Source organism: Polistes dominula, unplaced genomic scaffold (genome assembly GCF_049000335.1).
Source record: "Polistes dominula isolate Pdom_NZ unplaced genomic scaffold, Pdom_raw_medaka contig_77, whole genome shotgun sequence".
Taxonomy (NCBI): domain Eukaryota; kingdom Metazoa; phylum Arthropoda; class Insecta; order Hymenoptera; family Vespidae; genus Polistes; species Polistes dominula.
The window spans coordinates 8,662,648-8,675,900 of record NW_028301152.1 but is presented as its reverse complement, the minus strand read 5'-3'; the positions used below and the strand labels follow the sequence as shown (position 1 = coordinate 8,675,900).

Below are 13,253 nucleotides of genomic sequence, written 5' to 3'. Positions count from 1 at the left end.
ATTATAATTATATATTATAGTTATAATGTTGTAGTTATATTATATAATAAATTATATATTTTTTTAAAATATATTATATAAATTATTATATAATTTATATAATAATAATTTATTTTAATTATATTATAAATAAATTTTAAATTATATAATAATTAAATTATATATATATATAATTTATATCAAAATAAATTATAATAAATAATTTATTTTAAATTAAATAATCAAATAATTATATTTTTATTAAATATTAAATTATATATATTTTTTTAAATATATTATATAAATTATTAATTTATATAATATAAAATAATTTTATTTAAATTGTGATTTATAATTAGACCACTTTCAAAATTAGGTGGCACATATAATAATATTGAAATAACAAATATTATTTAACTATTTATTTTAGAACAATTACATTAAATTAATTTAATTTAAAATAATATGGTGTGAAACAACTGATAAACTTATTTTATTTTCATTTAAATTTTGACTTACAATTAAACCATTTGTATAATTATAGTCATAAATTTTTACCTCAAGAAGTCAATAATTTCCTTATGTTACAAGATTTCTAATTAAAATGTAATTCTTCCTATTCCTTCTTCTACTTTTCTAGTTTCATCCTTTTTCATTTCTTTATCATTTTTTTTTATTTTCTTATTAATATCAACGACACTTATTAAAATTACATAAAAGTAACGAGATGTAGATTAAAAATTGTACATAAATGAATTTTTCCATCCTACTACTTGTACGTTTGAATTACAAAAAAATAAATCAAGGTTTATGTGTGGGGAGGATTAAGAAAAGGTGGAAGAGAAGATCAGAAAAATTTTATTGCAAAAAATGCCAAGAACGAGAGCCGAGATATTACTGGATATGCACGGACACGCATCCTATGGAATTTCTCGTGCATACGTGATGTAAGTCATCGGTAATTAGATATTGGACATTAATGCGAGACTCTTAGTTATTTGCATGCTGTGCTTACCTATGGGTAATTAGAAATGTACGACCAACTATCTTATACAGTATTACTGTATATATATATATTTCTTATATATATATATATATATATATATTAGTTTGTTTTAGTATACTATAGTTACGTAGAATGAATATATGTTTAATTAAAAATCTTTTCACGAGTAAATTACGTGTTTTGAACGTTAATAAACCAATACGGACCTATATTTCATATATATGTATATATGTGTGAATAGTTATTTTGAATAGTATGTGTGTATGTTTTGAAGGTTAATAAACCAATACACACGTATATTTCGCATATATGTGTGAATGTTTATATTGAATAGTATGTTTGTAGGTTTTGAACGGTAATAAACCAATACACATGTGTATTTCACATATATGTATATATATGTGTGAATATTTATTTTGAATAGTATGTGTGTATGTTTCGAAGTTTAATAAACCAATGCACACGTATATTTTATATATATGTGTGAATGTTTATATTGAATAGTATGTTTGTATGAGTTGAAAATGATACTTTGTAAATATTCAACGTTTTAAACGTTGTTTGAAATTTAATGATGCTTTTAGATCGATGAACTATTTATTCTCACTATCTTGTTACGTATATCTCAAAGCTCGTGACGATCGTTAATCATAGTATTGCGATATAGATATGAATCTATTGATCGATATTATGGATGAGGAAGTAGGTATCTACTTGGGTGTTGATCTTAAAGTATGATTGGAATTTTCTTACTATAAAAAAAAAATAATAAACACATATATATAATCGGGTTTTGTTTAAGTTATTTTTAGATTTGAAATAATTCGTCAAATTATATTATAAAAATATTTTTTGTTCTCTTTTTTTTATATAAAAGATGCTTCAATGGAAAATATAATATTGTTCGTTAATTATTTAAATAGAAAATATAATAATATTAAGTATTAATTTAAATTGAAAATAATTACACAAATTTTAACTATTACACATAATATTTTATATATATATATATATAGATTAGAGTGGGTCAAAAAATGACTTAACTGCTCTATAAAAATAGTGTCTTATGTTTTGGCGATTAAATTAAGCGTTCAAAAGATATTCAGAGACACAAATCATTACACATGAAAGTTCGATTATAGAGCAGTTAATTTCCTACAAAAATTTGTAATTTGTATTGCGCATCTTATAATAGTCATTTATTGTCGAGTTATAAAATTCATAAACAAAAATGAAATTTGTCTAAAAATCATCAAATTTAAATCTTCAATATCATTTAAATGGTGAGGTTTACGGAAAAAATATAAGATACCTTTTTTGTAGAGCATTAAATTTCCTACAAAATTCGTCTTAAACATTTTTCTGTATAATCAATAAATAATGAGATATGAATTTTAATCTATTGGACTGAGAAAAACATAAAAAACTGCGATGCGGAGGATCTTCCTATTAAAATGAAGAGCTCATATTGGGTGAGAATTCTTTTAAGGTGTCTAGGAACCCATTTTTGCGTGGCACTTGAAAAAAAAAAAGTCATTTTTTTGACCCACCCTAATATATATATTTTACTAATACTATATACTATATACTATATATAGTATTACTGTATATAGTATTATATACATATATATAGTATTATAGTATATATAATATTATATATAGTACTAATAATAGTAATATTGTATATATATGTATAGTATTACTATACATACTAATTTTATTTAATTAATTTTAAATTACTAATTTATACTATTTACTATTATTTATACTAAAATTACTAATACATACTAATATTATTTATTATTTTAATTACCATTTATTCAATTTTCGTTACTTAAACACCGTATATATCCGGCACCAATCTAACTATATTTAACTTCTATTTAATATAAATATAATTTAATATTAAAAATAACAAAACTACATTCTGTGTAATAAATTATTGTTTCATATAACACAAATTTTGATATTTAACCATATTTTGAGATAAAAAAACAACAAAGAAATCTTCATGTACAAAGTGACAACAGTACATTCGTAACTCCATGAATAAGGGTTTCAAAGTACGCGTGGGTAGATACTACAACTTTGTCGACAACATAAGAAAAAATTAGTAAAAAAAAAACTTACTTTACGATTACGTTTATGCATCTTTCTAGTAACTAGTTGTTGTCATCGTCATCATCAACGTCATCGTCATCGTTGTCGTTGTAACTTAAGTGTAGAAAAGACTAACATAAAATAGAAAGAAAGTGAGAGGATATTTTTAGCAAATTAATTTCACGTGAACAATTTATCGTGAAATCTCATATGACCCGGTATACAAAATAGAAAAATAGAAAAAGAAAAAAAAATAGAAAAATAAAAAAAAATAGAAAGAGATAGATTAGAAAAGCTGTTAAAGCACGTACATAAGTCGAAGGGACAATTTCCCCGTTCTCGAAGAAGAAGAGGAGGAAGAAAAATAAGAATAAGAAGAAGATGGGCTTATGTCCAGTCTCTCAGTCCCTTTCTTGGTAATTAGACCCTCGATAGATGCCAAGCCAGAGGCATACTTTACGATCTTGCCTTTAGATCGAAGTACCTTCGATGTCTGGAATGTCGACCAAGCCATTTGCGAAACCCTCTTCTTCATTCGTTCACCAACTATGAAAGTATATGTCTATATATGAAAGTGTGTATGTATTTGTGTGTGTGTGTGTATGTGAGAAAGAGAAAGATAGAATACCTTTTTGCATCTTTGATGATAAAATAATAATAGTCCTCGTTGAATCATGAAAGATTGACAAATAAGTGACGGAATATATTTCAAAAGGTTTTATTAATTTCCAAAATCATATTTTTCTCTTTTATATCGATTTTTAAATTAATTGTTGTACATTTAATGTGATTTATTCTAATTATTTATTCATTTCAATAAGTATTTATATACGTATAATTATATTGTTTATAAAAAAAGTAGAATTAAAGGAAAAAAGGGATTAGGGGTTAGAGGGAAGATTGTTGATTGTTTTTTTAGGTTATAGTTTACTTGGTTATTATTATCATTGTAATAGTATTTTTTGGTTATTTATTATTATATTTGGCTTCTATTTGGTTATCGTTTTTTTTTATTAATAATATTTGGCTACTATTACTGATAGTAGTTATTAAATTTTTATAATTAGTTAAAAATAAAGTAAAGTATTTAGTTAAAGTAGTTAGTTAAGTATAATAAATAATATTTAATTAAAAGTATAATAATTACTAAATTATTAAATATTGGTTTCTTATTATTATATTTAGTTTTTATTTGGTTATCATTTTTTTTATTAACAATATTTGGTTACTATTATTGATAGTAGTTATTAAATTTTAATAATTAAATTTTAAATTAAATGTATAGTTAAAATATTAAATTAAAAGTATAGTAAAATAATTAATTAGTAAAATAAAATAATAATTAGTTAAAGTAGTTATTAGTTTAGTATAGTAAATAATATTTAGTTAAAAGTATAATAATTATTTAATTATTAAAAAAATTTTAGTTATGTAAATATTAAAATTAAACTCTTAACTTAAATTAAACTAAATTTAGGTTATGCAAATTAAACTACTTTGAAGTATTATTTCGATAAATATAATTAATAATTGCCAAATATAAAATTCATAATATTCTTAAGTTGATTTAACATTATTATTATTATTATTTATCAATTAAATTCTCTTTTATATTTTGTTATCGTAAATCTTATATTATCAATTACACTGGGGATCAACGTTTAAAAAAGAAGAAAACTAAATTAGTTTCGTCCTTTCATTCCAATATTGATTCATAAAATTAATTAATACATCACTTCTGTTCTCTCGTTTCACTTTATATACTACATTTAATTTCTATACAAACTCGTTTGAATATATTTTTTTTCTATATATGTACATGCATGTGTACATACATATGTGTGTATTAGTCTAAATCTTGTAACTTCATTTATTCTTGTAGCATTGAAAAAAAAATCTAAATTAACAAAAAAAAAAAAAAATACGAATATCAATTAAAAAATAAAAAAAGTAAAATGGAACAGTAAAAGGGAGGAAATTTAAAGTTTCCCATATACATCCCATGTACACCGAGTGTTACGTAAGGACGTAAGGATTCGATAATTAGGCTTCTTTTTGTAAATGGTTTTTAGAACGGAAGAAAAAATATTAAAAAAAAAAAGATATCCCTAACCATATGTTTTACGAGCTTCCCTTTTCATCGAATTACTTTGCTCGAGGCCAGCGATACTTGCTTTTTTAAAATGAAAAAAGGAAAAAACAAAAAAAAAAAAATAAAAAAATAAAAAAAGAGAGTAAAAGATAGTAAGGAAGGAAGGAAGGAAGGAAGGTAGTACTTCAACATTGGCTCAATATAGTTCAATACTAATACTACCATCCTATAATATATATATATATATATATATGTGTATACAAGATCAGGATGACGTTTCGTGCCAAGGTATAGCAATGTAATTAAATCCCTGTGCGATCGGTGTGCAAGTTAAAAGAAAAGAAAAAAAAATAGAAAACAGGGTTGCTAGGTTGTTGGTGTTTGGTGTATGTTTTGCTCGTTTGCTTCAATGAGTTCTTCTTGTTGCTTGAATGAATCCTGTTGGTTAGTTGGTTGGTTGGTTGGTTGGTTAGTTGGTTGGTTGCGAGTGCTAAGAAATTTTTTTTTAACTGTTGTAATAAAACAAACAACATGTTGAATAATTCACGCTTCGAGTTTTCAGATAATACATCAATGAAAATATATGCATCATGATTTATTAACTCTCTCAGAGGATTATTTTCGTTTCGTTTTTTGTTTGTTTTGTTGATCTAACTGGTATATTAAAATTATTTTTTATTTTTATAAAACGATTATGATATAATTATAAAATTACGTGTTAGTAGGTAAATGATAAAGTTATTATTTAAATATCATCTAATTTTTCTAATGTGTGAATTATTTTGATTTAATTTATTAAACTCATTTTAACTTTTCTTATAATAATATTGATTTATATATTATTACAAATTTATTATTAATATTTATACAAATATATATATATATAGATTTGTAATATATCATTATATTTATACTATACTCTATTTATAGTATATATAGTTATATTATACTATAAATAGTTATATAATTCTAGTTACAGTTATATAACTATAGCTATAAATATAATATTATATAAATATATAATAATGATAATATTAAAAAAATTTATATTTCTTAGCAATGTAACATTTTTTATACTAACATTATTTTTAACAGTATTAATAGTATATAAATAAATTTATTTTATTTTATAAATATATTATTATATATTATATTTATATTTATATAATAATAATAATAATAATAAAAAATTAATATATTTCTTAGCAATGTGATATTTACTAACATTATCGATCGATAAGAATAATATCATTTCATAATTTTTCTTCATTCGAAATAATCCAATTTGCAAATCCATCCATTGCTATCATGTAAATGCATCTGACGTGTCAAGTTGCACCAAATTGGATCGTTCAAATTGATTATTTTGACGAATGTAAACTTGTTTCGAAACTTTATCAAACCAATCATACTGTGTCGTCTTTTAATCTAGTTTTCTATCTCTATCTCACTCTCTCTCACACAAACACACATACGTAATACACACATACGTATACACACATATACTTTTCTTCGTTCGATTTTTTTGTTGAATATAGTTCATTTAAAATTCCTTCTAACAGTTACGAAGCGAAATACGTATTTAACTCGTTACGGTCGTTTAGAGACTTGCTGAACTTCATTAGTCACTGTCATCCGGTGGTCATGCTAAGTTCACGACGAAAGATACTATAAAATATGCTAACCATAAGGGATACTTACATATACACGTGCATAAAACACTTACACACGCATTATTTCTCGTGTTTTACTTTTGCACGCTTTTTAAACCCTTTAAATATACCTAGTACAAGAAATGATTATGATTTTTTAAACACATTTCTCTTTGTATACTTGGAACACCCTTATTTTTATTTAAAAAAAAAAAAAAAAATAGTAAAGAAATAATTAAATTTTCGGAATAATTTTTTTGATTAAATACTTCAATATTTTTATATATTTTATTTTATTTTATTATATAATATTTATATTATTATATTTTATTTATGATTATTTGTATATAATGTGGAAATTATTTTTATTGTAATTATAATATAAGAATATAAAGTTAATAGAAATTTAAAACAAATTTCATTTTATCAAATAAATATTTGAAAAATAATAAATTTAAAAATATCATTTGAAAAATATTAAATAAAAAAATAATAAAATAATAATAAATATTTTTCCATATATCAATTCTAATTAAATTCGACAAATATTTCATATTAAACAATTTAACTAATAATCATAATTACATCGAATAAAATAAACAAAATTTGATTGACAGTCATTGCTGATTCCAAGTCCATTATTCGTGTCATAATTTTACATTATTTTTTTTTCTTTTTTAAACTTTTTATTAGCACATAAATACATACATACATACATATATACATACATACACGTGTAAAAGTGTTATGATCGTATAAAGAATGATGATCTGGGCGTTGCCAAGGTTTTATGCATGACTTTAAAGTACGGAACATTAAACATTTAAAGATATTCAAATTAGCAATAAAATTTGTGATGCGTAACTGAGCATGAAATGAATGCTGAACCATTTCAAAGGGTTGTTCGGTTAACATATTTAAACATACATATACACATATATGATACAAATGCGTAGAAGGTTATTGAACACGAAAAATAATTTTTTTTTATTTTTTTTTTTAAGAACTTTTCATAGGGTCGTTAATTTTCCATCAAAAAAATCAAAATTTCGATTAGGTTAACATTTAAACTAATTTGTTAAACATTACTAAATTTTTGTTCCTTCAAGTTTTATTGGAGCCAACCCCCTCCCCCACTCAGTCCCCACTCTATTCGTTTTTTCAAATATTTACTTTCAAAGATATAAAATGATTTTAAGGTTAGGGTATATTTTAAAATCTGAAGGAATCATCCTTACCGACATCTAGTTTTCCCCATCCCCTTCGTCCCTGTCTTTTTTTATTTTTCTTAAGGGTTGTTTTAGCTTTCGTTTTCTTTTTTCTTTATTGCTATGACTTTGGTGGACGCCAAAGGAAAGAAAAGGGCGGCCATTGTCTTTAGAAAACAATGGCGCCGTGTATCATTGTGGTTCCCCTTTTATAAGTGTATCCTTCTCTCTCTCTTGCTTTCTTTCTTTCTTTCTCTTGACACGCCTTTTTTTCTCTTCTTTTAACATAAGAGTGAGTGAGACAGAAAATAAATAGAAAGAAAGGGAGGAAAGTTTAATTTAAGAAACATAAAAAAAAATAAAACTCTAATCAAATGAGTAGACTTTCATGCATTCAACTATGTTTCTATGTTATATATATGTGTGTGTGGGAGATGAGGGGTAGTTTAGAGGGGATGTAAGAGTAGTATTCTTTGTGCAATCAATGAGAATTATTTTCAACAGTCGTGATAATTGTAATTAACAGATTTTGTATTTTTTAATATTTCTTTTTATAACAAACGAATAGTAATTAAAATTGACGTTCATTTGATATGATTGTGTATGTATTGTGTGTGCTTATGCATACGTGTCATGTGTCTATATAGAGTGTGTTAAAAATAATTTCTATAGGAATTATTATATAATATTCATCGAGCTGACGATTAATGTTCTTTTTTCATTCTGTATAATGTAAAATTTACATGACTGTTTTCTTTGTATTTTTTTTTTTTTTTCCCATATAATTATAAGAATTATATATGAGTTTAATTTTTATATACTTGAATAGAATTAATATGTATTTTTTTTTGTTTTGTTTTTTTTTTTGCTATTCTTATTTTAATGTACTTGATTGATTAATTAGTATTTCGTTATTTTATTTTGTTTTTTAAAGATGTGTATTTGTATTCAGGTGCATGAGTGGAATGGCAGAAAAGTTACGTGAAGCTTGCGTACGCGGCGAGGCCGAACGTGTTGCACGTTTTCTCGCTGATGGAATCAAACCATTGCCAGATGAGGTGAGTTTATACGATTTATTTTTTTTTTTGAAATTAAATTAATGCAATTAAACAATTTTACAATATTATATACTCAATTTATAGTCTCAAAAATAAGGTTTTTTAATAAAAAAACATTTAAAATTTTGAAAATTGAAAAATTTTTTTTCAATCAAATAAAAAAAATAAAAAACTAACTCGGCCCATTCTGGGACTGGCGGGGATAATCGCAGAATTGGTCAAAGTTTTTTTTTAGAAAATAAAAAAAAATGAAAAATAACGAACTTCGAGAAAATAACGGTTTTTCTCAAAAAATGCGAAAATTTCATGGATTTAATAATTTAAAAAAATTTTTTGTATTTTTTCTGAAAAGTACATTTAATAACAAAAATTTAAAAAAGAAAACGTCCCAATAGGTTGAATTTTGAAGAAGTTATAGCCATTTAAAAAAGAAATAGCCATTTTTTTCAAAAATTAATAATTTTTCTTGGGTTTGGTAAAAAAATTTGAAAAAATTTTGAGAACTGTTTTTCATAGGGCAGAATAGGATGAAAAACTTTTAGCCATATCGAAAGGGGTCAGGGTCAAAAGGTCCACGATTTGACGTGGAATGCCCTATATTATAAAATAAATGTAATTTAAACTACAAAAAATTATAGGCTAAGCATTGAAATAAAATAATTAAAATATTATATAATAGAAAATCATTCTTAATAATTAATAAAATCTAAATAAAATAAACAAAAGTTAAAATCTTCTATTATTATGTAAAATGAATTATGTGACATGAAACATTATGCAATTCATTAGAAAGATGGTACTTTTACATAAGAAACTTAAAGTACGTATGCATCACCATAAGGATGACTTTTATATCATCGAAACATGTGTCGGCTTAAGATCAAAGCTTTCAAATACCATGACAAGCTTATATTCTACAGACATTTAAATCGATATTCACGTACGGAAAATCGAATCTTCATTTTTTTTTATTATTATTTAATCTAATCCTTTAATTAATGTTCATATTATTTTATTATAATTATTAATCGTATTTATATCTTTAAATATGTATTTATTAAACACTATTATGATACATTTTATTATATTTTATATTTTTATTATATTATATTATATTTTTTTATATTCTAGAAGTGTATTTGTCAACAAATATTTGTTTAACTTTATAGTAATTGGCTATTATTTTTTTTTACATTTTTTTAAATCAATCTATAATCGTTTATATCTTATATTACAACAAGTTAAATTTATAATTGATATATTATATATATAAAAAAAAATAAGTTCTAAATAAAAATAGAATTTGAATAAAATTTAAGAAAAAATAAATAAATAAAATTTAAATCAAACGAATATCATTCAACTCAATATACAATAAGAATAATTAATAATAATTAAAAAAAATTTGATAATTATACAAATTTGAAATAATTATTGTCTCGATGTGTCAAACATAAAAAAAAAAACAAAAAAGAAAAAAAAGAGAAATTATATAAAATTATTTAATTTAAAAAAAGAGAAACAAAAAAAACCCTGTAATCTCGTTTATTTTCTTATCCAATTAAATGTGATTTTTGGATCAAGGCCATTGACACTAGTAACGGGTTCTTAAAACATGAGTGTACGTGTAATAAATACGTCGAAGGGCAAAATGAAGGAGAAGGGCTTAAAGTTATATATATATATATATATATATATATAGTTGTAGAACGTTGTCGGTTAACTCGTGTTACCCGATTCCGTGTTCGGCTAATTAAGGATTGCATCCTGTCCGATCTTGGGAAATTTGTGCGAGCATACAAACTTAAATATCGATAGCTATTAATTACAACGCTAATTGATCCGTCCATGAGATTAATATAACGCATTAGTTTCACTTAAAAAAAAAAAAAAATAAAACAGAAAGAAAATAGAAATCAAAAGAAAAATAGAATTTTTCAGACTCAAATTAATACTTTTAACAATGTAATGGGTACAAATTGTTGTTCCAATTAAAATTAATTATTTTTCTAATCATTAGAATAATTTCAATGGTTTTTTATTTATTTATTTTTTTATACAGGTTTTGCTTCTAACAGAATTTTGAAAAATAGCTACTTAATAGGTAATCGAAGTTAGGTTTGACAAGAAGAAAAATAGATAGAATATTAGTAACAAATGTGATTAATAAAATATTTTTATAACATTCAGATATTTATACGAAAATCGTTTAATATAAAATATAATAATGTGTGTGTGTGTGTGTGTGTGTGTGTGTGTGTGTAGTTTAAATAATCGATAAAAATAAAAATTCTAATAATACAATTATAAAGTATTAAAATAATATAGTTATTAGAGAATTATTATATATAAAACATACTCTCTATAAATATTATAAAATTAATATATTAAATATTATAATTATTATAATTTATAAATATATTATAAATTATATACAGGGTGATCTGTAGTTGGTGGTATAGGCAGAAAGGGGGTGACTGTTCATGAAAAATTAAATCGAAAATATAGAATAAATATTTTTCGTTTGAGGCTTTGTTTTCGAGAAAATCGACTTAAAAGTTTCGCAAAGTACGCGTGCAGTTGATCATGTCTCATTATAACGGACCTACGAACTTTTCAGAAATACCCTACGAATTTTTTGGAAATGCCCTATGAACTTTTTAGAAATATCCACCCTACGAACTTTTCAGAATTAACCTATATATATATATATATATATATATATAGGTTATTCTTATATGAAAATTTCGTAGGTCCGTTATAAGGAGACAAGATCAAGTGAACGCGTATTTTTCGAAAATTCAAAGTCGATTTTCTCGAAAACAAAGTCTCAAACGAAAAATTTTTATTCTATATTTTCGATTTATTTTTTCATTTAGAATCACCACCTTTTCGCTTATACCACCAGTTATAGATCATCCTGTATATTCTATAGAAAATTTAAATATAGAAAATTCTTCTATTGGTTTTTTTGTTTACACGACTTTTAGAACGTTGAGCATATGTATAACGTGAATAATATTCGTAATAAATAGAATTTCCTTATATGGAAAGTCATATAAACAACATTGAATAAAAGAACCTTTACAGGGGACAACGTTCTAGTGTGAAGGTGGATTTTGAAGAGGGCGGTATTCCGAACGTATAATTCGTGCTTTTAAATAACAATACACGTTTCCTTCGATAGTTTAACAATCATTCAAGGTATAGCACGCTTTCACTCATCATTTTCTTCATACATACATACACACACACGTATACATCCATACACACACACGTATACATCCATACACACACGTACACATACATACATACACACATATACATACATCTAGTTTTAATCCTTTGTCATACTTTGACGAGTCTGATTAGTGATAACAATTTTAAATATTGCGAATTATACTCACGATAATAAATATATGTTAAACATTCATGAATTTCAACGAACAGATTGTAAATGGGGGAGGAGTAAGAAGGTGGTTTAAAAAATATAGAAAAATTTCTATAAGTTCACTTTTAAATACTTTTTTCTATAGATTTTATTCAGTTTTTTGTTTGTTTTTTGTTTATTCAGAATGGAAGAAGTCCTTTGCTATTGGCTGCAGCACTCGGACATACCGACGTTTGCAATGCCCTTCTACTTCGTGAAGCTGAAGTTAATGTTGCTGATTCGGTAAGTGTTATATTATAATATAATATAACATTAAAAATATATAATCAATTTTTTACGGTATTACAAAGATTTGTTCTGGATCATCAATCGTTGTTTTATCGAAATTTGAAGATCTTGAAAGTATACGTCGATACTTTTAAATGTACAAAAAAAAATTAGAAATATAATTTAGAACAAAAAAAAAAATTAAAAAACAAAATTAGGAAAATAATTTAGAACAAAACAAAATTAAAAAATAAAATTAGAATAAAACCAAATTAGAAAAAATTATTTAGAACTAAACAAAATTAAAAAATAAAATTAGAAAAATAATTTAGAAAAAATGAAAATTAAAAAAATTATTTAGAACAAAACAAAATTAAAAAATAAAATTAGAAAAATAATTTAGAAATATAATGAATAGGAAGTTAAATTTTTTTATTAGTTTTTCCTTTAAATTATTCTACACCCGTATCGATCGGGTTTCACGATCAACGATAAATTAT

The 13,253-nt window shown here is 23.6% G+C and overlaps 1 protein-coding gene and 1 long non-coding RNA gene across 6 annotated transcripts in view; one reads left to right on the top strand and one right to left on the bottom strand.

Annotated features, from left to right (window-relative positions):
* The window catches only part of dgo (ankyrin repeat domain containing protein 6 diego), a 159,406-nt gene that overhangs the window by 40,847 nt on the left and 105,306 nt on the right, over nucleotides 1–13,253 (top strand). For 2 of the 3 annotated variants that reach the window (XM_015320064.2, XM_015320063.2), the window contains exons 1-3: nucleotides 395–926; nucleotides 8,990–9,095; nucleotides 12,670–12,768. In XM_015320064.2, the coding sequence (XP_015175550.1) occupies nucleotides 850–926; nucleotides 8,990–9,095; nucleotides 12,670–12,768 (282 nt within the window). In that variant the 5' untranslated portion in view covers nucleotides 395–849. Of the gene's footprint in view, nucleotides 1–394; nucleotides 927–8,989; nucleotides 9,096–12,669; nucleotides 12,769–13,253 lie in introns of those variants that run through there. The other variant, XM_015320065.2, reaches the window with a different exon arrangement.
* The window catches only part of LOC107065933 (uncharacterized), a 41,165-nt gene that overhangs the window by 18,184 nt on the left and 9,728 nt on the right, over nucleotides 1–13,253 (bottom strand). Inside the window, exons 2-4 of one of the 3 annotated variants that reach the window (XR_016178501.1) lie at nucleotides 3,397–3,631; nucleotides 3,116–3,216; nucleotides 1,772–2,502 (exon numbers count right to left, since the gene is read on the bottom strand). This is a non-coding gene — a long non-coding RNA (uncharacterized LOC107065933). Of the gene's footprint in view, nucleotides 1–1,771; nucleotides 2,503–2,812; nucleotides 3,217–3,396; nucleotides 3,632–13,253 lie in introns of those variants that run through there. The other 2 variants (XR_016178500.1, XR_001475658.2) reach the window with 2 other exon arrangements.